Below are 26,452 nucleotides of genomic sequence, written 5' to 3' on the forward strand. Positions count from 1 at the left end.
TTTTTAATCTTGGATTGTTTCCCTGACTAGTCACTGGTTACTAGGAAGTGGTTACATTAGCTTACTAAGGTCTGAGGAAGCAAAAACCCGAGTGCCTGCATAACCATAAAAACAGTCCTGCCTGTTTCCATTGCTTAGCACTGCTCGTGTATCCCCGTTTCAGAGTTCTAACAGCCGCCTGGTTCGGGGTGCATTCAGCCCCACGTCTGTGTATGCACATAAACATGAGTCATGATGCTTGTAACCCTGCGCTCGTCCCGCGGCCAGCCTCCCTTCCCAGAGGCTGGAGTTGTCTGCGTGGAGGATGCACAATGGAGATTGCGCCTCAGCATTAGTGAAACACGCATGATCACACCCAGCCTGCCGGGTCTCCCGGGACTCACACACATAATTAGCCCCTGTACACCAGAGCCTTCATCGCCGTGTTCGCCACATGGTGAGTGTCACCCAGCGGGCCCGCGAACACGCGCACACAGAAGCCCTCCCGTCCCCAGCACTGCATTTGCCATATGGTCAGGCTCACCTGCTGGGGCTGGGGCAAGGAGACAGACGGGCAACACTCACACACATAATGAAGCTCCCCACAGGGCTGCCTTAAGAAATAAAAAAAAAAAAAAAAAAAAGTTGACATGACCAGACTCACCTGCTGAGTCTTGGGGCAGGGTGGGGCAGTCACGCACACATGCCCTGGCCATCTCTGCCGGTGCTGCACCTCAGTGCATAGGGCTGGAATCGGAGTAGGGGGGATGTGTTCGCTTCCCCTGGGGCGACAGAGACCCCGAACCCACACAGGCCGCCGGTCCCTATGCCCCCCGCTGCCCTGAGCTGTGTGGAGGGGGACATGTAACACCAGGACACCGGACAAAGGAAGATTTCTTCACAGAAAGCGTGATTAGACATGGGAATGGACCGCATAGGGAGGCGACGGAGTCGCCGTCCCTGAATGTGTAAAGAAGGACTGGACGTTGCACTGGTGCCATGGTCTAGGCGACATTGTGGTGTTGGGTCTTAGATTGGATTCGATGATCTCAGAGGCCTTTTTCAACCTGATACTGTGATAACGAGCCTCTCCTCCTCAGCGCTCTGTGCGCACCTCAGGCCCACACCGACTCCCACAGGCAGGCAGGAGCGCCGGGAGGAGCTCCGGTACCGGCACACCTCTGTCCTCCGAGACGCAGTGACGGCAACTGCCGAAGTGACGGGCAGCCACCAGGGAGCAGAAAACGAGCCCTCCTTTCCCCGTCCGAGCAGCGCCGGTAAACAGCGGCCGCGGGAGGCGGGGCGGGGAGGGCGCGGCCGTGCGGGAGGGACCCGTGCTGCGTGAGGGGCGGGCGGCCGGCAGTGCTCCCCTCACGCCCCGCCCGCCACCACGGCGGCGGCCGCCGGGCTGGGTGAGGATGGAAGGGGACGCTGCTTCCCGCGCAGGCTGTTGCCGGGCAGACGCTCCCGGGAAAGGCTCTCTCCGGGCAGGATGAGCCCGGGAAGCCGCTCGCAGGGAAGGCTGTCCCCGGGCAGGCTGTCCCCGGGGAGGGCCGTCAGCCCCGCAGCCATGTCGGGGGGGGCGCGGGGCTCCCCCATGGCGCTGACGCGCGTTGCCATGGCGACGGCCGGGCGGCGTTGGGGGGGGTGGCGGGATGACAACAAATATGGCGGAGAGGAGCAGGACGGCAGAGACGGGTCAGTGCCAGCCGCAGTCGCCTGGGCGGGGGGAGAGGGGGAGCCCCCTTTCTCCAGGGGCTTCTGGCGGTAGAGGGGGCCCGGCTCGCAGCTGAGTGCGGAGACGGAGCCCTTCTCCTGGGGGAGACGGGGGGGAGAACCTCTGGCCGAGGGCACTGAGGTGGTGAAGGGACCGCGGCAGAGGCTCCTGCCCGAGGAGCTGTGACGAAGGGCAAAGCCCCTGCCCTTGGGGGATGAGGAGAGTCTTCCCTGGGACAAGGTGGTCGTGGGGAAAGCTCCTTCAAGCAGGTAGAGAGGGAAAAGCCCGCCTCGTTCCAGGCCTGCCTGAGCGGGACTGACCCGCTGTGGCGTGGAAGGTGTGAGGGCCAGAGGCCGGCTCACCCGGCCGGCGCTGCGAGGCCGAGCCCCTGCGGGGCAGAGGAGAAGGCTGATGGAGAGGCAGCCTGTACCCTGCCCCATCCTCCCTCACCCTGCCCCGTCCTCCCTCACCTTGCCCTGTCCTCCCGCACCCTGCCCCATCCTCCCGCGCAGGGGCAAAGGTGGCGGTGGCGAAGAGAGAGCAAACCGGCGGTGCAGAGGAGCTCCCCTTACACAAGAAACGACCGCCTGCGTGAATTAGCATGAAAAAATAATACATGAAGACACAGGTCTGGGACTGAAACTGCAGCGCAAGGCTGGTAGCTTGCGGGTTGTTCTGCAGGTGCTGCTTGACCTGTCTGGGAGGTGTAAAGTACCCGGAGGCTGCAGAGGGACAGCGAGCAGCGCACCTGACAGCTCCCCTCCCTTACACTGTTACTGAAGATTTCTTTAAGGAAGGTGCCAAATGTTATTCTTCCTATTCAGGATGTGTTAACAATGGCTTTAACTGTGTATGTGAGATAAGTTTGTCTGTGAAACTGAAGCTTTGTGTCTCCTCATAAATGATAAGGACCCTCTAGGTACAGGGGTCTTTCCTGTTGTAACAAAACACAGTTAAGGTCTTTTCCAGTCCACGTGAAAACGAAAGCCCTCAAAATATATTATGAAAATTAGAGATACTAACATTTGGAAGATGGAACAAAGATGACAGTATTCCTGAATATTTAATCTCCCACAGTACCGTACATAAATTATCTGGGTTCCTGAACCAGGAGTTCATTTTCCCAGCCTGCTGTGTTAGCTGCTGCACCTCTGCTTTTCAGCCTCAGAAGTGGCTCCAAATAAATATGCATTACCCATAGAACTGATCTTGGATTTGTAGTCCATTTAAGGTGAAAAAAGGCATAAGTATGTCAAATGCTGTTGTGTTCTGGGGAATGGTACTATAGAGTCTGCATCTAAATGGATTGTCCATATGGTTCTTGAACTCTCTGTGTTCAGCCATACTGTTCATGAGCCCATGGAAAAACACTGTGAAGTTTATTATCTATTGAACTTGTCCATGAAGCAGGTGATTATTTCCATCCTCTGCACTCTGCAACACTGCCAACACAGGTGATCAGCTCTGATCTGTGAACTGGGGAACAGATCTCTGGTGGCCATTGGACTTTCTCACCTTTCCTGCCTACCCCCTGTACCTGTGCCCTTGTCAGTAACTTCAGCACGGAATGTAACTTTCATACTACTTCCAGATTAATTTACATTGTGTTCTCTGCTGTATTGCTAAAACTTCAGTGTCACAGTATTTGCTTTTTAATTTCAGCCTTGCCCAGAGCCTTTCCCACTTCTGACCACTGCAGCTGACTAACCAATGATTTTCTCAAAAATGTTGTGTTCCAGCTTGTGCCGAGTTCATGTCTAGCTGCATGTCCTGGTCCATGTCTGCTTGAGTTATACACTGCTTCTCTGGCCACTTTGCAAGTTTAATTTGCAGGTCCTTCTGTTTTGGAGAAGCCAGATAAGGAATTAAAAATGCAAATAACCACAAAGATAGGGAAAAGACTGAAAACCCTCAGAGAAAAGGAAGCAAGCTTGTGATCTTGGCCCACTTTTAAGAAAGGTCTTGGAAGGTAGACTGAGAGAAGAAAAGGTGGGATGTTTTGGATTTTTTCTGACTGTCAGCTCACGCTAAGTTGACAGGCAGGTTCTTACCATGGCAAATCCCTCAAAGAGTCTATTTTTTTCCTCTCCTTTACTGCTGGTGACATTGACACTGTTGTTGAACACATAACTGAGGAACGTTCCTGCTGCATCCTCATTGCTTATTGTCTTCATTACGTATGAGATCCTGAGCAGTCTTTAGGAGATAAAGGAATGTAGCTCTGGAACCTGCATTTTGCACAAATGTAAGGAGAATAAAACCATTACAGAAGGACTGAATGTTGTTCAAACCATATATAAATCAATTTAGCCAGTATGAGTATGTTATACTTGGTGGATGGGGTATTTTTTTGTTTTGTTTGTTTTTTTTTTTAACAGCAGCATGATGTTTTTAGTCAAGGATCAGAAAACACAAGTAATAACTCATCATCTCATCTTCTCATCTTGAAATACTGATTGTTATTTGCAATTTTTGCATAAGGAAACTGTGTTACAGAGAAATCCAGGGTAACTTATTCATGGTTTATAGCAGCACAGATTGCTGTGATGGACCATTCTTTACTGATTTAGTTCAGAACCCAGATTTGACAAGAGTCGATGTTAGAAAAAATACAGTGTGCACTTAGAGATAAGGGATTATAAAAATTAGGTTTCTTCCTGCAGGTTATCTGACAGTGAATTATGCACATCTAGGATGCTTATGACCCCTCTGAACTCTTAGATTTGAAAATACACTGTCTCAAGACATTTTGTAAATTAATTACACTTTATGGAAATACATCTTTTTTATAAAGCAAGAAATTTTTTTTTCAGTTTTATTAGTATCTCTTTCTGTTATAGGAAAGTAAATATCTTAATCTGTCTTATATTGGTAATTATTCTTACTCTTTCCCTATATACAAACATTTTCATATTCCATTCTTTTTGCCTGAACATTTTAGTTTCTGTTTTTGCAAATTTTTAATTTTTTTTTTAAATTGGGGAGGGGCATTAGGACACATAGAATTGGACAAAGCATTTCAGAAAAAGGATTTCCATCAGCTTTTAGTCTACTGTTAGGCCCAGCATTGTTCTGTACATCATGGTTTCAGTAAAATTGAGACTTAATATGGAAGGTAGATTATTTCACACCTGTATACTACAGAGTTCATATTCTGCTGCTATCCTCACTGGACTGGCAGACATCTGCTCTAATCCGTTAAAATAGTTTCCGTATTCTGATGTTTGGTTAGAGTGCTGCAAATCAACTCACTTTACTCTGAATTAATCATTTTACCATTGTAGTTGGCTCCTTAGTCCTACCTGCTTTCTCGAAAGTGTTTGAATCAGCTTTTTACAGTAAACTCTGAATTTGTATGCCTCCTGTTTGGTTTTCCACGCTGAAACCTTCATGTCTCAAACTGGGAATCCAACTTAAAAGCAACGTAAATCTTCACAAACGAAGTTTGCAGGAGGATGAAAACAATTGAGTGCAGTTAGTTACTCTCAGGAGCTTCTTGGCTTGACTTCCAGTGCTGCTCAACTGACCTTGCAGTCATAAACCTCTGGAAGATACAGGATACAGGAAAAGAACTAGTTTAGTTAAGTTTTATCAGAACTAGATGAACGTTATTTTTCCAGTTCTGTAGCAAAGTGGACATTTTAGCTTCACTAAGGAAGATTTAGGAATAGGTCATAGTGAGTACAGAATGGCTGTGTTTGCTGAAGTTTTTGACCCATGAACCAGATGAAAGTGTTTTCCAATTTAGAATTTCACTGGTTATCTCATTCTCCCCAGGTTTCTGTTCAAGTATTACCTTCAGAGGACTTGCATCTGGAGACCTGAATGATCAAAAGGTGCAGGCTGTCTCCGAGTTCTGTAATAGTTTTCTATCTGAGGCAACTGCATATTAGCCTGGATTGACAGTTCTAATATGTGTTATTCCACAATTGCTAGTCATTTTGTGGATATTAGTATTTCTGGTATTTCATTGTGTCATCATCACTGAAATCATAGAGAAAGCAAGGAAAGGCATGTACTCACAGTACTGGACAGGATATAAATAAATGTCTTTAGACCAAAAATCCTGGTTATCGGAGTGAACAGGCTTCCCAGCTGAATGTGGAGTTTTTAATGTTTATTTACATGTCACAGTCGGTACCTTGCAGAGTGCTGTTGAGTCACATTTCATGTTAAGAATGGTTGGAATTTTCAAAGTGTTCACAGCAGTGCTGTGACCTGGCTTCAGGGAGGAAATCTGCAAACCTCTGCTGGATGCTCAAGCCCCACCCAAAGTTTGTGTAATAATTAGTGTTCCTAAAACAATTGGTGTTCAGCTCATTATTTTAGAGATCTGCATGTGAAGGGGCCAATAGAACAGCTGTGTAAATGCTGCAGTGTTTTCTAATTGATTTCAATATGATTGTGCTGAGCTGGATTGTTTTGAAGATAGCTTTTGATTATTCTTTCAAAAAAGAATAGTTATTCTTTTAAAAATATTTAATCATGTGGTATGACAACATTCTAGTATCAGACACATAACTGCTTTCTTTTTAGTGGCCTTAATTATTAAATAAAAAGCCAAAGTAAATAAGAAAATAACTTATTTGTCTTTATATATAGGCTTTTTTGATAACTAATTCACCAGCTTTATCATGAGGAAATGTAAAATAGGAGAGATCAGCTAATTACTTTAACAATAGTACTTGGTCATTAAAATAACACTGTACATCAGCGGTACTTCTGATTCTCCAGGTAAACTTAATTTCTTCAATTGAATTAACTTTTCCTAAATGGTTTCTGAATTGTAAAGTGTATGCAAACAACAGAGCTGCTTTTGTATTATACACAACTAACCTGTGAGCATATCAGAATTTCAGTGTTAGGGAAAAGACACTGCAGCCTTCGTGCTAGAAGGGATCTGCCCACTGTATCCTCCTATCAACATGAGGAGGCTTCAAACGTCACTGGAAAACTGTGTGGGGACTGGGCCCAGCCTTGCAGATGTTCACACAGCAGAAAGAGCTGTTTGCAGTTGTTTATAAAATGCTGCAGGATAGATTTGTAAACAAACCAAAAATGGGTTTTGTTCAATAAAAACGTTTGCCAGAACTTACTGATTGCATTGGTACATTTCAGCCAGAGAAGCTGGAAGTCCAGGGGACATTAGGGAAAGGTTTCTTAGTAAATCTGAACCCTTTGTAAGACTATTAACTATTTCAGTTTTAACTGTATAGGGTGAAATATTCGTTGAAGATCTATACAGAAATTAGTCACTGCAGAAAGTATTATAGTGTTCATTAGACTCTGTTGCTAGTAGGCTGCTATTCAAGTAATTTCCAACATTTTTCAGTTATCCAGTGGAAAAAAAAGCACTAGAAAAATTCATTGAAGAAGAGCTGTTAATGTATTTTTGGTACCTAAAGCTTTGATCATATTTTTGTTACATAATTTGCCATAAAGGAGACCTGAGAAATACTAATGAAGGCTTTATACAGCCAGAAGATATAATTTCAGAAAAAGAAAGAAACAGGAATGTGTTGGGTGCTCCAGTTGCCATTTTTGAATGGTTTACCATTTCCTAGCCATATTTCATATATTTTTTTCTTTGACGAATAATCAAAGCTTTGAAAAGTTACTTACCTCAAGCCTCCCAACATTTTTTCTTTCAGTGAAGTTCAAAGCACCCTATTAATTACTAGCACTTGTGAGAGGAGGCTTTTGAATTTGTAAAAAGTAAAATGAGACACATTGAGAATTTTAACAGGTTTTATATTGAAATTTGTAAAACAGAAGTTTCTGCAAGTTTCTTTAGTGTGGCTGTCACTGCTTTTAGTAGGCTAAAGTCTCATGCAAAAGACCAGATCAACCTCAGAATGCATTTATGTGGCCTACATAGCTTTTCTGGTTTTGGAAGTGGAGCTATATAGATTTAATGCTGAATAAAATAGGTTTTTAGAATCATGTCCCTGTGTTACAATGGAACCAGCTTGATCTCCACATGGGGCCACTACCAGGAGTGGGACACTGAGATCTGCAACACCAGCCCACCCTCCAGGTGAGACACCTCTCACAATAGCTGTCAGCTGCCACAGGGGAGATGAACAACTTGTCTACGCTGGGAAATTTTCCTTCCTCCTCTTCCTCTTTCCTCCACAACACCTGCTTAGGGACAGCAGGAAATGGCTGAATGGTCATCGTTACCTTTTTTAAAGTTTTTTAATGAAGATGTCTGATGACTTGGTAACAGAAAGCAGCAGCCCCTGAATAAAGGAGGTGCTGGAGGACACGGAGGGGAGCTTGTGCAGCTGTTTCCTGCTGATGTCACTGAGGTGCTGCTTTGCTCACAGCAGTGCTGCTGATGCAGAGCAGCTCCAGCACAGCCAGCTGGGTGTGTGCATCGGGCTCCATCACTCTGGTTTCTGGAGGATTGATCGTGCTGCCCTTTTCCAGAATGATGAGAGTCTGTAGAAACCAGCTTAGATCTCTCAAGTGATCCCCGAAGTTTGTTGGCAGAGCCTTGGTGCAGAATTGTCATGTTTAGATTGCACTGTACCTGAGATAATGAGTTTTTCTGGGCTCAAGCTGTGTCTGGCATTAATCTATAATAGAGGTAAACCAATGTACAATTAATTGAAGTTGGTTATGGGTACCATCAGTGTATCCAGTATCCCAGCTTCCTTGTCACATTGTCCCCACAACCAATTTTCTTGACTTTGCCACAGAGGCCGAGGCTGCCTATTAAGAAGTACTGTATTAGTTGACTTTGGATTTTTACATAAGTTTCTTGAAGTAATTTTACTGTTTGTATGTTGAAATGGTTTGGAAAACTGCTCTACCAAAATAATAATGACTTCCATTTTATTTTGTCACAGACTCTCAAACTCAGAATGTGGACTTCAGTATTAAATCTAGGGCTCTCATCCTGCAAATGTTTGGCAATGAATTTGATGTATTTGTGTATAGTAAATGCTTTTCGTGACTGGTTCTATTTTAGGATAAGTAATGTATAAACATTAAAGACTAAAACTTCCATGTTCTGATACATATATTTTCTAATATACATATGTATCCCTGTTCTCTCAGAATGGTAAACTAGCTGATTTCATAGTTTCATTATGTCAAAAATCGAGCATAGAAAAGGCAATGGAGGAAAAAGTAGTTGTCTTAAATTATTATTATTATTAGATTAATAATCTCTCTAATAATTCCATTTACCCACTAATTCACAGAGCTGTTTATTTAGCAGTGGAGCTCACAATCATGAGTGAAAACTGGCAAGATTTTCCTTTTACATTTTGTTTCATAAGCACCTTGAAAAATGTGTTGAATTTCAATCTCCACTAAAGCAAGTGGAACATCAGTTCCCGTGAATCACCAGAGTAGAGCAGCAGGAATCCATCGCAAAGGGAGCCCGTTTGGATTCATTGCAGCTCTGCTGATGTGTTTTCATTTGCAATAAGCAGCAGAGGCACTTTGCCATTACAGACAACTTCGGTGCTGGGAAGCCTGGCAAGTTACTGTCAGGTTTGCATGCATATAAAATGCAGATGAGGTAGTGTGGTGTGTTTGATTAATGAAAAATTCCTCAAATAACCTATACAAATCCAAAAGCAGCAGCATTATTTCATGGGAGCTGTCCATATGAAATAGGATTGTGAGATAAACTTGGCTCTGTACTACTTACCTACACCCAAAGCCTGTGGTGCTCCAGAAGAGCAGATGTTTTGTAACTAGGCACAATACCACTATATCTGCTGGTTATTTTATTTCTGAGTGGTACAAATAAACAGTAATTTGATCTCAGAGCTTTCTCTGTGTAAGCCTTCTTGAAGGTGGAATTTTTTCATTGTGTTCTGAATATTTGAAGTATTTTGTATGCATTTCGTATTCCCATAAATATTGTATCAACTTAGTATTTGCTTAGTTAAAAAAACTGCTGAATATGCTGTATTAGTTAGTAGTGTTCTCTGTAGTATTATTCCTGTTATGTTGCTGATGCAAGACAGTTAATAGATCGTTTGTTTTTGCTGACATTTTTTATGTTAGAAAATGGGAATTCTGAAGTAATATTTACATTTTTTTTGCTATACGGTGCTTTGTGAATAAAATAAAACTGCAATGATCTAATTGTTTGAAATGAAATACTAGCTTATGTTCTTAAATAAAGGGAATGTGAGTGGGCAATGCTTGGATCAAAGAAATTTTCAATAGTTTACTATTTTTTGGAATGGACTTTTGGAAATTAGGGAGAAATGCTGTTCTAAACAAAGTTGAAGGAGTTGTTTCAATGAGTGCATATAACTATGGCATTAATTAATAATGTAATTGATTTCAGCAACCTGGGGGAACAAATTATTTCAGAAGTAGTACTAAAATCCCCAAATTATTTTAAATATGCAATAGTGAAGAAGAGTGTAACTCAAAAGTGAAGAAACTGTGTCTGAAACTACTGCTGGCTTAAGTTAACTGGCAGAAGACATCCCTGCATCCTTAAACAACAGGTGACTAGGAAGCAAGAGCCAAGGGAAACAGCAGTTTAACCCAAGGAAGAATAGAGGAATGGTGTGTAATAACCAGGATGGAAGCTGTCTGTGTGCTGAGGTTGCCCAGGTTTCAGTTACCACGCTCATGATGGCAGCCCAAGCAGCTGCAGTGACCACCTTTGTTCCAGTCACTTGGGAAATACAAGGTCTTGAACAGAGAGATGGTGCTGTGCAAAGCTGCTGATGTGTTTCCCTACAGGATTTTGTGCCTGCCCTGGAACCCTTGTGGAAGGCCCATTTTCCCATGGATAAAGATTCATTACCACCATAATGATGCTAGTGGTCGAGTTACAAATTGAAGTCTCCTGAACACTTGAATTAGTGATAATCAAATAATTTTTTAAAAATTTGGACAGGCGCATCTGCAAGAAATTTACAGTACTTGCACTTTAGGTATGAAAAGATTTAAGTAGCTGTTAATAGTGGGTTTGGTGTAGTGCCACAGCTGACCTGTGTTGAGGCTCACCAGGCTGATTGCTTGTGAAGAATAGCTGAGAATGAGATAAAAGCCCTATCCAAATTAGAAAGCACAGCTGTATTCCCTCAGTGCTAACCCTGGAATAATGTCCATGATCCAGCTTGCTAGCTCAGCATCTCAGCTATGCTGTCTCCCTTTGGCCTTCCTGGGATTCAGCAGATAACCTCATGCTTCCACATTATGGCATAGACATCTCTTTAAACATAAATTTGGAAAGCTCCCATTCAATCAGCAGACATAGTAAGCCATGAAAAGTGCTAGGAATTTGGCATGAGCAGGCTGATTTTTATAAACAGGAAAAGTTCTTATTATACGTTTCATACTTGACCTTGCTGATATTCTTGAAAGACTTCCATAGTACTTCATACCTCCTATTTTTATGAAATGTCTTTTGTGGACAAAAATTTTGAATGTGATAGTCAGGGCTGAGGAGTCTGAAAACTCGGACAAGAAATAAAGCCTTGGCCTTTTGCAAAAGCTGAAACCAACCTACTTCTCTGTTCTATCAAGGATATTTATTACCTATTGAGTCTTTTTCAGTTTCCCAGCTGAGAATCAGCTGGTCCCCAAGCAAGGAGACACACAAAGTTGTTGACTTGGAAAGATTAAAGTTTGTTAGTCACTAAAGGCTATATAATCTTGGGTCAGGGTCACTGCATTGGTTGCGGCATCTAAGATGCTTTATTTACATTTAGCTTGGCTCAATGTGAGTTATCTTTAGTTTAGAAATTTATTTGTTTCATGACTTCTTCCAGTTATGCAGTCAAGTTTAAGCAAGATAACGTGCTTTTGTTAAATCAGTGCTTCACACCCAGGGCAGCTGAAACATGGATATATACATATTATCCAGGAGTATATATGGATTTATACACAGCATATATCCATGAATCTCTCCCTTTCCTTCCACTTCTTCTATGCTCCCTCACATATAACACAAACCCAGGTATATAAAAGCTGATTTGTTTCAGTATTAAATAGCATGGGAAATATTTACAGCATTTTAGGATGGCACCAGCAAATAATAGTGAGTAACTTCAACCACTACCATATTTTTCCAGTTTTGTGAGTAATATCAGGTTTTGCCCTTACCTGAAATTTCCTCCACTACAATTCCAAACCCTGCAATTGCCTGCCTGCCTGACTCAGTATTTTTTGCAGGGCACATGCCCTCCTTGTCTCTAGGAAATCAGTGGCATACAAATTTCAGAAAGATATGGGATGCTATGGAAGAGTTTCACTTCTGGAAGTTGTGTGGTACCACACAAGGGATTGGCTTTAACTCTTCAGTTCTTTTCCTGCCTTAGAATCCCTAGACACAGATCTTCCCCTGGAATGGTAGGAACATCCCAAATTTTTTTTTTCCTGACCCAGAGCTTGAATTCCTGTGTACTCTTTGCTGGTGTTTCAGCATCTCCTCTCATTCACATGCAGAGCCAATTCTGTGAGCCATGCCTTATTTCCCAGAAAGGGTGGACTTGCTGGTACTTTTTTGTTGATGCAACTCTGAGGACTAGTTCAACTCAATAGCTATTATCTTCTCTTTTTTCTGCTAGCTGGTGTTGCATATTATGTACTATAATTTTGTTACTGTTTATATATTTTTACTTTTGTTTGATGTGTTTTTTTTTACTTAAGTATTGCTACTATAGCAACTGTTGCATCATGTGATACCTTTGATGTTATCAAGATACCAAATACTTGTTAAAAATAAATCTATATATCATGAAATTCACTGATCCTTACAATGTTTTTAAATAAACATCTTTTCAGTTTATGTATTTAATACAAGTGTATTTTCATTCTTTTTTTTTTTTCATTTGTGGTAGAATTTTAGTTTAGAGCTTACAAGTGCAGTAAAAAGAATAATGGATTTTTTTTTTTTTGCTTGCTGAATTCAAAGCATTAATTGCTTTTAAAAATTTTCAGTAGAAAAATCTGTTCATACCTTCTTGGACACTTTGGATTTTACTGAAGTGATACAAAAATTTCATTGCCATTTGTCTCTAACAGAGAGGTATATCCTTGGGGATAGCCCACACTGAGGTAATAAATGAGTAGTCTTGAAGTAAAGCTTTTAGCTTGAAGATTGGAAACAAATATCACATATGAAATAAGTGCAACTCCACACATGCTGACTTCTTTTCCTATAAGCTCATAAGACAATGCCAGCCCCTGGGAGTGAGGAGTCATTGTGCAGAGCAGTATCTGTCTGCCAGATCTCTCCAGTTGAATGTTCCTCATTGGATTTTGGATGGCAGCTATAATTGGATTGATAGTTGTATCTCTGCGTGGATCTGGTCTTTTTGAAAGGACCATGTACTGGAGATTTCTCATCACTTTTCACACTTGACCAGCCTGGTGGTCAATGCTTTGTTTTGGGCCAAGCACCTTGTCTACCTTTTTGTCCTTACTTGCCCTGAGCTTTCTGCTCAGTATGTTGCAAAGTCCTCTTTGTGGTGCCACTGAGCCTTTTGTAGGCACCCCACATGTCACCAGCTTTAGTGGTCATTTTGCTTTACAAATTTGCACATAAGAATGAGATTTTCCACCCTGAGCTTTGACTCCGACACCAATTCCACACATTCTGCTAGAGTAAAGGAGTTTGGGTCTGGGCAGCTAAAGAAGCACGAGGTATTTAGATCTACTTATGTTTCTAACCCAAAATAAAAATTAATGGTGGATTAGCTAAGGAGTCATGTTAAGAGAGTTGAAAGGTAGTATTGTCTGGTAGCCTCTGAAGAAAGAGCAACTTGTGCAAGAAATTAAAGGCCCAAACCATAATTGTTTTTCCCCTTCCTATTATGTGACCAGCCACAAGCTCTTTCAGATCCCTGGCAGTAAGATGGCAGTTTATTTCTCCTGACTACTTTCAGAACTTGTGAATCTGTACAAATCTCAGAATTTGCCTGATAATCTCTGCTAAACTACAGTTCATCTTCACTTTGCTTTTTTTCTTGAATATGAATATGAATATCATCTCACAGTTTGGAGACTAACTTGACAAGCAGTCTGTTGGTCAAACTGTAGGAGGAAAGTAATTGAAGAGACAATTGCTGCAAAGCTGCTTTATCTCAAATTTGTGTTTTAAATGACAACAGGGTGTTACCATTTTTTAGAACTAGACCAAGCAATATGACAATGCCTTCTTCTGCTAACCAGTGCTTTCCTTGCTGGACTTTTGAAACAGGTAATGGTGACAGAATGGGCTCAGTACCCCAGTGTGAGGCAGCAGGTGTGACTGCTGCCATGCTGGATATTGTCTCAAACACTGGGATTTGTAGTCTAAATACGTTTTCCCCCCTTTCTTTTCAGATCACAGTGCCTGTGATTTAAGCACATTTCAGATTGACAGCGCTCTGCAGTACGTTTAGATTCTCCAGGTCATGCCCAAGCCTTGCTTCGGGATACATGGCTGTGAAGATCAAAATGACAGTTGTGTTTTCTTCTTTTTCTTAGCATTTCTGAGTCAATGGAGCTGGAATTCCAAGTTCCTGACTGCTGCTGCCTGTAGGATTTTTAGAATGGCTACAGAGCATTCAGAATTCATAGCAGAAATAGCTTGTCTTCCTGAATATCAGTGTTTCTGAAGCCTAGGGACAATGATACAAAAGCTTTTATTACAAAAAAAAAGTCAAAGAATGAGAGAACATAATCAGGTGTTGAGACTATGGACTTGTACTAAATGCTATAATTTGAAAGAATTTTGCTAAAATGACATTCTTTTCAGGTTTGTGGAGCAGACACTGTTACTGGCATAACTTCCATTAGTGCTACTTAGCCAAAGCATGACTTGAGCAGCGTTTGTCTGGAGACTTGGAATGTTTTGGAGCTAATAGCAGTTGCTGTTGGTCATCTGAATTAATTTTTTTTATTGCAAATTCTACTGAGAGTTCAGGTTCACTTTGTGTGGGTTTCTATTAACAGTACTGCTCAAGGCTGATGGAGCTTATCTAGGATACCTGGAGACTTTTCCTAACCCCTGGATGATAGGGATCTGGCTATTAGATCTTTATACCATAGATGTTTCCAGCAGCAAAATGTATTCTAATTTTATTCTAAAATAAGGATCTCATAAGAGAATGCAGGGAACCTTGATGACATTTGTAATTAAAGAAACACTTCCACAAAGTTTCCTTGCAGTTGTAGGTTTTTGTGTTACCTCACCTTTCTAATTGGCTGTCATTGTTAGGCAGTGTGATTAGAAGAAAGATGCAGGTTTTCCAGGCAAATTCCTGCTTTATTTTTCCATGTCTGTTTTAATGTAGCTGTGCTCTCCTGCCTAATGTAGCATGAGGGTAGCTGCTGGCTGCTTACTCTTTGGGTTTTCATGTTTGTCACTTCTGGAAGCTGGGCTTGTTGTTTACCCAATCCAGAGTCCCTGTTCCCTTCTAAAGAGGTACCTTCCTCTGGAAACTACAGTGCTTAAAGAAAATGTACTTAAATTTGCATGATGTTTATTGTAGCAAACACTGATTTCATCTTTTCCTAAATGGAAAAAAAAATAAAATGTTGGCTTTACCCTTTGAATTTAAGAAGGGCAAAGAAACTCTGGAAATTTCCAAACTCTCCCTCCCACGAATCCCAGTCTCCTGGAACTGATTCTATTCATTTTCATTAGTTTGATGTGAAATGTATCCACAATGACAATAGTGATGAATGCAGATACCAGAAGACTCTGCCCGGGTTTTATTTTAAAGCCTTATGTACTTACAGAGATTTCAGGCACCCACAGATTTTATACCTGATAGAAAATTACCATTAAAGTTTAATACTGCAGTAAAAGTAAATCCTAGGGATTTGCTGGAGCCTCCTGGAGTTTAAGCTATGAAGAATTAGAATAAAATAGCTATGTGTCTTACAACCCATAAGAAAAATAATTGACAAAATAAGAACTACATTTTGAGACAATTTCTTTGCTAGGTTTTGCCTTTGCTTGTCTTATCTAACCTTTTTTTCCAAGGAGAATCTGGTCTCCTTAAGTGGAATGTGCAGGATGTACTTCAGTTAATTCTCTTCTTTCCCTTTCAGTTTGTTTCAGATTGAAGAGCTATTTCCCTTCCCCACAAGGTTCTGTCACACATCTTTGCCTCCAGCCAGGAATATCTGCTGAGGGCTCCCCAGTTGTGAGGACAGGATCTCAGGATTGGCCAGAGGACTGGAGCCCAGGGTAGCTGTTCTCTCCATCTGAGGGTGGTGATGTGTTCCCAGCACTGCTCTCTGCATCTGCTGAGCGTGAAGCCATGGTTTATCATGGACTCATACAGGCTCCTTTGCAGGCAGTGCTCTGGCCTTTAATTTATCACCCAAGGAGAACATTCCAGGAGGCACGTGGTGCTGTTGTGCTGTTGAATAATGTGGAGTTCAAAGACAGCAGTTTTGCATGTTTAGAGATTAAAGATAATATAACTCAAAATATAGCAACAGTGAGTTCTGAATATTCTAATTACTGTGGAATAAAGAACATGCTAGGAGAGTAGTATTGTTAAATGACTATGAATTTCAGGCTATTTGATGATTTTATTCTCATTCCTGGAGGGCTACATTAGGTCAGGAGGAGCAGATGGAAACTTTTTGCTGGGACACAGTTACTTGACAGCTTCCTTCTGCATTGTGTAAAGTCTCCATTGGCAGAATTTCTAAATTGCCAGGGAGATGTAAATCTCTCTTCTGCCTGCTTTTCTTCCACTGTCTTATCGTGGCAGTGCTAAGAATGTAACCCTTTTTAGTTTCTTCAGCTTTAAATGGTGTTTCCCAGTTATCTTCTACAATTTCTAAGAGGTCTGTTACTTTTACCTGAGACTCAAAAGGAACATTTACCAAGAGGAGTCCAGTCTTCAGACAGCTCTACTCAGGTGACTCCCTGCCTCCCATTCTTTCACTTTGGTCCCCGGCAGCTCAGGCACTCATGGTGATTTGCAGGTTTTCCACTAATTTTTCTTTGTATCCTTAATTTCACAATGTTTGATTGCAAATGACCAACTTGACTAAGTTTAACTGCAAGAGGTATGTATTGATCCAACTCAGGTGACATGAGGAAAGGTTTTCCTCTGGCTGCTGCTCTGCACTGCAGCTTGCTCAATGCAGAGGGGTGAATTTTATCAAGGGACAGGATCACAGCCATGCAGATTCCCAGATGCCCCATCCAGGCCTCACTTTGCCTCTGGTGTTCCCAGGCTTTAAGCAAATTCTATCAGCACGCTGGTAGAAAACATCCAGCTAAAATATCCTAGGTATCAATTATGCACTTAAAGAAAACTGTTTAAATGCCACAGATTGCTGTCTGTGGGTAATTATTCAGTCTAAAACAAATAACCCAGAGGTTCCAAATAATAATTTTGCTAAAAAATAATATTATGGATTATTAAATATCTACAATTTTACATTATGATACAGTAAGAAAAGGTCTAAATTCTGTTTGTTCTGTTGTAGTACTTCCCAAAGAGACTAAGTTTCAAATTTCTTCCTGGGGAAGACTGGGGATTCATATGCCAGGTATTGACCTGGATTTGCATATTTTTTAATGTGGGATTTATGTACCTGTGAAAATATGGATATATGATAGAAAGCCTGACAGACCCTTTAACTGTGGTGTCACTTATACATTGATATAATTTGTTACCTCTGCTAAGGTGTATTGCCTCAAGAGGTGGAATACTTTTATGTATGGAAAGGTCACTTTTAATTAATAAGCTGTTTTCCTCATTCAGGGACAATATGAATTGCTTGAAACATTTGTGTGAAATAGTTTTCAATATAATAATAAAACAAATTGAGCTTTATGTCACATTTATCATCCCCCATAACCCATTTAAATGTCAAAAAAATCAGTACAGACCAAAAGTCTATTTCTAGAAACCTTAGTAGCCCTATTTATCAGAGTGAAATAAGATATTATCATCCCATTATCCCATCACATGTCTTCTGCACTTGAAGCCATACCATTTCTTCATTTTCTGTAATACAGGAAATAGTTTTTCTATTGTTAAATATTTCTTGTCCAAGCTGTAAGAAGTGAAGAAAGTGCTGAGTGTTTCTTACACTATGATATAATGTATGATATCATAGACAATTATTTGCTTGCTTTATTGTATGTATCTCAAATGAAAAAAAATAGTGTTTTTCACTCCCTATTTGGAAACAAATATTTGCAGAATGCAATTTTTTATTATAATTTTACTGTAAGGCTAAAGCTTTCTGTGTATTCAGTACTGATGTATTTTGACAAAAATCATGCCATTGTGTGGAAACTTTATGTTCTTATGTATTTTACCATTAAATAATGCTGCATTTAAAAAATGCTATTCAAGTTCTTTTTCTGAGTTTTGTTTCCTAACAAGGAGGGCTCAGATAGTCACATGGCTCTATAGGTATATGTTTCTTCCTTCTATTAATTCTAAAATTTCAAATATGAGTGAGACTGAACAGTCTCAAAGGTTCTAAGTTCATTTAAGATGCATGAAAATAGGCAGCAGGATAGAGGAGGAGGATCCCATTAATGATGGTAGAGAGGAAGATGCTTCTGAGGGTTGTGATAAAAATCCTGATAGGGAATTCAATTCCAGGGAATCTAGCAGCATCTAGAGCTAGAGAATTCCTCTTGAAAGAAGTAGATCCAGCTGAATATCAGGCTAATGCATATGAGAGGGCTCAGCCACAGGTCATAAAGATCCAAGAAACCAGGCTGGGTGATGTGTTCCTTAGAGAGGCTTTAACAGATTGTGCCATTATTATATCAAAATTCTTACATGTACTTTGAAAAGAAAGAATTATTTACTGGTGAATGTTAAATGGTGAAAATTTTATTTTATGCAGAAATGTGTGGGGAAGTAGCCTTAACTGGTTTTTATATATTAAATATATTTTGTTTTATGCTCATGGTTTTTTTTGTTCACTTTTACTGCAGCAGGCAGTGCCATGGGAAGTGATGATATCATAGCAGGGAACGTGAGCAAGTACATTGTTCTCCCAGCTGGTTACTGTGGACAGCCCAAAAAAGGACATCTTATATTTGATGCCTGTTTTGAAAGTGGTGAGTATTTTCAGCATTATGTTCCCCAGCTGTCAATATATTAACATTTTAAACTCCATCACTCATCTTTTTATGAAGTGTCTTAATTATGAAGAAGACTTACATTAAATCCTACTTAACAAATTCAGCTGATTCCCTTCAGTCACAGTTTGACTTCAAGTCAGACTTCAAATGTCAAAAAGGTTGTGAGGTTTGCTGTTGCCTACAATAAAAATTTCATCAGATCCATCTTTAACCACATGTGGACACATAACAGGATTTTATTCTGTCATTATTTATGTGGTAGTATTTATGTATTTACGATATAGTATTTAAAATATGCTATTTAAAAATTTAATTTAGAAGTTTACTGGGGCAGTTAACCCAGTAAAGTGCCAAGCCTATCCTTACATTATTAGAGAATTTTGAAAATCTGTATGTGCTGTTTTTAAATATATTACTTTGGGTTTCCTATGGCCTGATCCTATATTGCTGAGGTTAATGCAAGTTCTGCCTCTGATGTCAATAGGAGAGTTAAACTTTAGGAAGCTACTGGAAACTGAAAGTGTTTTTATAGGAGTTATGGTTAGCACATTAATTTAAAGAGTAGTTTTAATTGCTTATATGCATGTGGGCTATGTAGGTAAATATATCCATGAAAATGTAGCATTGTTTAAATTTTTGTGTTACATACATGTGTGCTACCAGATTTTTAGCTTAAATCTATTATTACTGGCTTTCAGACCTACAGAGCACTGTTAAACACCATATGTAGAAAAGGCATTTGGCAGGATAAACTAGTTTTCAGCATGGTTTATGTGAGAGGTGATGGTAATGCCAAAACTACTCCAGTGTCTTGTAAAATGAGCTTTTTATAAAGAGTTACATCCCTTAGGGTAGAATACTGGCTGCCAGTTCCTGGATAAATATTAAATTGAGTTATTTAAATCCTGTGATTACATTATGTAAAAAGTGCAAATGATGCAGTGAATAATAAAGATTATTTTTTTAAGGTGTGTCTCTGAAGGTTCAGACAATAGTTCTGTATTTTTAAACATACTTTGAGTGCTATTTTATAATAGCTATGTGGGGTTTTTGCATTTTGTATCAGAAAACAGCTTAAGAAATGAATCATGGCCAAGCTGGAAAATTTACTTGTGCTAAACTTCTCTGCAGTGAAAAAGATCAGTAGCAGTCATCAAATTATTTGTGAAGTATTGTGAGTCATTGCATGATGGTTTAATTCCAGTTTTTGAACAATGGAATAAATTATATTTTTAAATTAAAATGTTTATTCTGTTCAAAGCTAATGTTCGTACTTTGCATACTTGGGCAATAATAGAATATGATAGAAGCAGGTGCTATTTGAAATACTGTATTTATTTACATTGTAGCATGATGAGGCTGTGATGTTGCTTTGCATATTCAGACACTTCCAAAACACAAGTGTGAATGAAATTAATACCTTCATTTACTTTCTCATGATGACAATGTATTAGCAAGAGTGAGAGTAATATTGTGTACAGTTCATATGTAAATTCACTTCATCTTTTGTTCTATGTCAGCCAAACAATTGCTTAGAGTACCTTTACTGGTCAAAGCAAATTAACTATCTTGGATAACTTATTAAATTGCTGTTAATAATGGAATGTATCCCACCCTATTGTCCAAACAGTAGGACACAACATTTATGAGATTGTCTTGATGCTCTTTGAGTACCACCTTAAATATAATATCCTATTGAAATTGCCTTTCTCAAAGAACAGATGGTAAAACTGACCCCACCTTCAGTGCTGCCCCCACCTCTGGGGTCCCCACAACAAGAAATACAGGAACCTGCTGGAGGGGCCCAGAGGAGGCCATGAAGATGCTCCAAGGGCTGGGGCACCTTTCCTATGGACACAGGCTGGGAATACTGGGCTTGCTTGGCCTGGAGAAGAGAAGGCTCCGAGAGACTTTTGTGGCCTCTCAGTATGTAAAGGGGGCCTATGAAAAAGGTGGAGGAAGACTTTTTCCCAAGGCCTGTGGGGACAGGGCAGGGAGAAAGGGGTTTCAACTGAGACAGGGTAGATTTAGGTTGGCTATGAGGCTGGGGAGGTACAGGTTGCCCAGAGAAGCTGTGGTTGCCCCATCCCTGGAAGTGTTCAAGGCCAGGTTGGATGGGGCTCTGGGCACCCTGGTCTAGTGGAAGGTGGCTCTGCCCTAGGCAGGGGGGTTGGAACAAAATGATGTTCATGATCCCTTCCAACCCAAGCCATTCTATGATTCTAAAATAGAAGTTGTGTTAAGTGTAATTCCATAAGTGGCTTTTCTTTTTTTGGCTGCATTCTCTGTTTCCTTGAAAGTTCTGGTTGAGAGAAAGAAAATACCTATTTTTCAATGACTGTTTTATATTGTAGAAATGGAAGTAAACAGATTTCAGAATAGAGAAGGCATATTAAACTTGTAGAAATCAGGAAAAATATTAATACATGCAGAAGAAATGCTATTTAATGTGCTTTCATTTTTGTGATTGCTATCATTATTCTATTAAATAGCATTGAAAAGTATGAATTTGTTTGAGACAGAGGTGTGTTTTTATGTAGTCTGAAAACCAATGTCCAGCTTGCTGTTTTGAAGTGCTGTGCTTTCAAAAAATCATAAAAAAATACAATTGGGCACTGGTATTTCTTTTTAGTCAATTCTGTTGTTGAGAGGCAAAATAAACTATTTTTGCCATTCCTGACAGATGTTTATCTTTTTCAGAGACTTTCAGTGAGTTTCAATGAGAAAGCAGCAATCCATTCTAACACTGCAATTTGTTCAATGTAAGAAACCTTTTCTTTCTATGCAGAAATGTTCTTACCAAAAAGGCATTAATTCTTGTCCAGTCCTGTTGGCACAGAAAGCAGGTTATTCCTTTTTTCTTTGACTTAATGGAAAGCTGCTATCATATCTTTCCTTGGCCTTTCCCTCCTCAGGTTAAATAACTGCTATTTTTTTCAATGGTTCCTTAGTGCTCACATTTTCCAAATTTTCTCTCAGTCTTTATTTCCTCTGGCCTATCTCCAGTTGTTTTTATTTCCTCTGGCCTATCTCCAGCTGTTTTCTGCCTTTCTTGATTGGCAGTGATCCAAGGTGAGCATGATACTCAGATAAGCTGGTGCCAATCCTATGTAGAGTTTATTACATGGCATACCTTGCAATCTATTTATTTCTGCAATGTGACAGTCCAATCTTTTTCACAATGGCATGGTACTTGTGACTTCTATAAAACTTGTGAACCCTTATCCTGTCCAGGTCCTTTTCTGAAGGAGCTGAACCAGCTGGTGCCTTGCACTTTACTTACCTTAATGAATCTATTACTAGGGAAAAAAATCATTGCTGTGAAATAAATCCAATTACTGAAAATGAAGAAAGGTGCCTCAGCCCTTTATCATTTTAATAACTGACAGAGGAGTAAAGAAGGTGGAGAATTATCAACTTGCAAGTATGTGAGGCATTTGTGTTTCCCATAGTTCAAGCTAGTGTTCTGCCTGGAATCTTCCTTTTTATCTTTATTAATATTTCAGAATATATACAACCAAAAGAAACTTTTTACATTGATTTATCATTAGCATGAAAGAAACTGATAAAAATTCAGATTTCTTGCATACCACACCATACTTTTTGGATAATTTCAGTTTTCACAAGAATCATGAGTTAGTTTCAGGGAAAAATGGAAGCACAGCTACCTATGCACAGCACAAATTTAAATGTATACATCTGAAATAGATACATTTGGTCAGTTGTAATTCTGTTTCCTAATATTCATTAATGCATTAAATTTTTAACACAGTTTCAGTTTAGCAGCAATGCACAACTGTACAAATATTTACCTCTCATCACACCTACTGTTCTGTCAAAATGGGAATTTTGCACAATATAGTGCTCTGGGTAAAAGGATGTATTCATTTCTGCCATGCAAAGAAGTCCTTCCTGATTGAGGAAGGCTCAGATTTTGATATGAACATGTTCCTCAGAGAATCTGGCATTTCATACTCAAGGTGAGTTGGTGATTTCAGACATTTTATCTAAAGGACTTCAAAGTCTAGTTTAGCCAGCTGCCCCTACTGTCTTGTGCTGCCTTAGTGCTTGTGATTTCTGATGGCATCCATTAAGTCAGCAGCCTATTCTGTATTGTGGCTAAGAGCTGTTTTATCTGCTTAGTCATTTTAACTATAAGAGATATTTTTGGAGATGATACCTCCAGAGCTGGATGCCAGTTGTTTTTCTGGGAGCTTACCTATCTGCAATTGCTTTGCTTCTGCATGAGGTCACAAATTTTTAGTGAATTTAACATGATGAGTGAGAAGCTTTTTCTATGTATTTTTCAAAGTGAACGAAGAAAACATAAACTGAATTACTCAGCCCTTAAAAAGCCCCACCTTTCTTCTCATTGTGCCAAGGCTGTTTGCAGGGTGTAGCCACCAGTTGCCTTCCATCACAGAGTGATTCTGAAGTGGGCTCTGGTTGTTCTCCAGCTTATACCTCCCTGGGCTCTCCATGGAGAGAACTGGCAGATGAAAAACTTGGGCTGGCATTGCCAGGTGTGGCTTTGCTGCAGAAAAATGCTGAGGGGTTCAAATGTTCCTTTTGCCTGGTATCACTGGGCTGCAGTACCCAGGGAGGGGGTGGTTGGTGGCTCTGGCATAGTTGGGGGTGCACCCCAGTCCTGCCTGGCCTGGGATGGCACAGGGAGTATGGGAGGGAGCTGGAGTCAGGCTGCAGACTGTGATGTGTTGTGAGCATGGGTAAAAACTCCAAGCTTGACAGTTTCTGCTGCTTGTGGCCCAAATTGCTTGTTTTATAATTACTTTTGAGAATTGAAGGAGCAGTGTTGGCTCGCAGAGGTTCGTAAATCGCAGCATTCAAACTGTTAAATACAGGGGCTTTTAATAAGGCTTTGAAAATATATATTTTGGCTTGTTAATCAAATATAATGCTGTTAAACTGTTAAAAAAATACTGTGTTTCTTGAAATTAGAAATGAAGCTGCTGTCTGCTTTTATTCTCATTTCAACCAAAAAGTGGAACTCCGCCAAGAGTCATTAAATCTTCTATCCTTTGGATGAATTCTTATTTTTTTTATGAAAAAATGTTATGATTGGGTAATTTCTGTATTGTGGTTTATGTTCAAAAGATTGTAATTAAAGTTTTGTAAAATTTTAGATTCAATCTCAATTACTGTAAGCCTCAAATTATGTTAACTGCTGTACCACCACCTTGCAATGAAAACGATTCACAAACATTAGTTTGTCTTTTCCTACATCAGGTTTGTAAAATATTTTGCATTAGAAACCTGATAAAAAATTCTGTGCTGACGGATTGCAAATGATATTAATCAGTTGGAAAAAGTTAAAACTTACAATGTATTAAGAGATCTCATATGACTGAGAAGTACCCTCGTATCATTTTTGTTAAGGTTTTAAATGTCCTTCTATATTTCAAAAATAGGATAATGTACTTATAAAACACTTTGCACAACACTCAAAATTGCAATAAGTGATTGTAATTCCGCTGATCTCATTGTAACCACTTAGAGGCGTGAAATAGGCCATTGAGCTTTACCATGAAAGATATCTTCTGAACAAAAGCACAGATAATATAGGATGGATTGCCCTTTGGGGCTGCTTCTGTCCCAGTTGTTAAGACTTGACATGTAACTTTAGACAGCTAAAATTAGGGGTGATTAATCTTAGTTGTGATTAGGAAAATATTGTAAAATTTGATTTGCAAAGCATTTTCTGAAATGGATATTTTTGTTTGTAAAAATTTGAAAAGGAAAACTAAGACAATACAGATGATGATACTGTTAAGTGTCATGCTCAAAGAAAAACTGAAATCCAACCTAGGAAATAGTTGTATTTTTGGCATCTAACATAGAATTCTAATGTGCTTGCAAAATTATTGAACAATCTGACCCTCTGTGTGTTTATGTTTAAGTGAACAGAAAAACCCTTCTTCCCCCTGATTTCAGTAGCCCTGTGATGATATCTTAGAAGAGGAATGAAGCAATACAGGCAAGTGTCATAATGGCACATCAGTAGAAACAGAAAGAGCAAAAGCTGTGTAAGGATACTTTCTTCCAGTGCAAACACTTTTAGTAGTAGGCTGAACTGTGTTTTGGAGCAAAAACTAGTCGATATTCCAAATTTCCTGTATTATAATCTCTCAAGTATATCTAGAATCACCAAGTCACTTTCATTTCTACAAGGATGCTCATCTGTAAAGTAGAAACAAAGGAGTGAAAGTCTCTGTGTTATTTCAGTAATGATGTCTGCTTTCAGCCTGCTTTTGGGGCTTCAAGGTGTGTCTGATTAATGAAACATTTTAGTTATTTCCTTATTTTTTGACAGTAATTTATGCCACATTTCAAAGGAAGGCATGAAGTGGTTATTGCTGCCAGTAGGGATAATTTAGCAAATGTTTCCAATTTCTGAACATGTCTATTCTCAGTTCAGAGCAGTGTTACTCTATCAGAGTATCAATACCTTTGGACTACTGCAAGTTAAAAGTCAGAAAAAAGTAAGAGCAAAAGATTGATTTTAATTTTTTTGTGTGTTTTAATGATGACACTGGGCATAGATTAATGGATGTAGCATGCACAGAGTGCTATCAGTTAACATATATGACATTATTCAGATGTCTCAAACTCCGGAAAAAGCACGTGAATGATTTATGGAATTGATATTAATCTCTTTCCAGTAAATGCATTACTAAAGTTATGTGGGAAATTGATGTTACTGCTGTAATGCCAAATTAATTTCTTTCTTGCTAGGTCAGCATTGCAAATGGAACTAAATATTAACCTTTTAAATATCTAAACAGTATGGTATGGGAAGCATTTTTACAAATGGGGAGTGCTTGATGTCAATGTGATACCAGCCAGCACATATGGCATTAGTCAGATAGCATAACTTGTGGAAAACAGATATTAATGACCTATGGAACTAATGAAAGTGCAGGAAGTATTACTCTAACAATGAGAGTAAAGAATTAGGATGATAATTGCAGTTGTTGCGACAATTATGATTTTTACAGTCAGTTTACCATCTGATTCTCACACTACCTTTTTCAGGATCAATCCTTTCCTCCCTCTTCCCATGTGTTTGTATCTCCTCAGCTGGTATTAAAGCACTTGTTTTGATTTGCTCTTTGACTGAACTGAAAGGGACCAGAATAAGCAACTGGAAACAAAAGCAGAAATATCTGTGATCAGATATTGTAAGCTCACAGCAGATTTACAACAGTCTCAGTAAAAGAAACAACTAAATACTGTGTGGATCTCTAGTCTGGAAAAAAGGCAACTGAGGAGTAATATATTAAAGGTCTGTAAAATCATGATTTCTAGTTAAAATATCAGTGTTTCCCTGTCTGGTCTCTTTTTACAAAATACTAAGTGCCATCAAATGAAACTAGCAGTTAATATGTTGAAAGCAAACAAAGGAGAATTATTCCTTACATGTTGTTTAATTAAGCTGTGGAACTTCTTCCTGCAGAACACTGTAGATGCTAAAACTTGACATGTGTCATGCTTTCAATAAAAAACCAAACTGACAAGCCCAGGAAAAAAAGATCAGCTGAGAGCTACTAAACACTGACACCATTTCTGGCTCAGAAGGTTCATAAACTCTGCCTTGTAAATTAGGGAATTATACTGGGAGTCTTCCAATGACTGTTGTTTTTCTTATACTCCTCTATAGGGATCCATTTCTGGCAGTTACT

The 26,452-nt window shown here is 39.7% G+C and overlaps 2 protein-coding genes across 2 annotated transcripts in view; one reads left to right on the forward strand and one right to left on the reverse strand.

Annotated features, from left to right (window-relative positions):
• The window catches only part of ELAVL4 (ELAV like RNA binding protein 4), a 96,362-nt gene extending 95,462 nt beyond the window's left edge, over positions 1 to 900 (reverse strand). The window contains 2 exon segments of the mRNA XM_050977424.1: positions 644 to 858; positions 861 to 900. Of these exon segments, the coding sequence (XP_050833381.1) occupies positions 644 to 858; positions 861 to 900 (255 nt within the window).
• A 735-nt stretch (positions 901 to 1,635) lies between these two features.
• The window catches only part of AGBL4 (AGBL carboxypeptidase 4), an 856,716-nt gene continuing 831,899 nt past the window's right edge, over positions 1,636 to 26,452 (forward strand). The window contains exons 1-2 of the mRNA XM_050977508.1: positions 1,636 to 1,677; positions 18,603 to 18,728. Coding sequence (XP_050833465.1) covers positions 1,647 to 1,677; positions 18,603 to 18,728 — 157 coding nt within the window. The 5' untranslated portion in view covers positions 1,636 to 1,646. The remainder of the gene's footprint in view (positions 1,678 to 18,602; positions 18,729 to 26,452) is intronic.

The sequence above is a fragment of the Serinus canaria genome, chromosome 8, assembly GCF_022539315.1.
Source record: "Serinus canaria isolate serCan28SL12 chromosome 8, serCan2020, whole genome shotgun sequence".
Classification (NCBI taxonomy): domain Eukaryota; kingdom Metazoa; phylum Chordata; class Aves; order Passeriformes; family Fringillidae; genus Serinus; species Serinus canaria.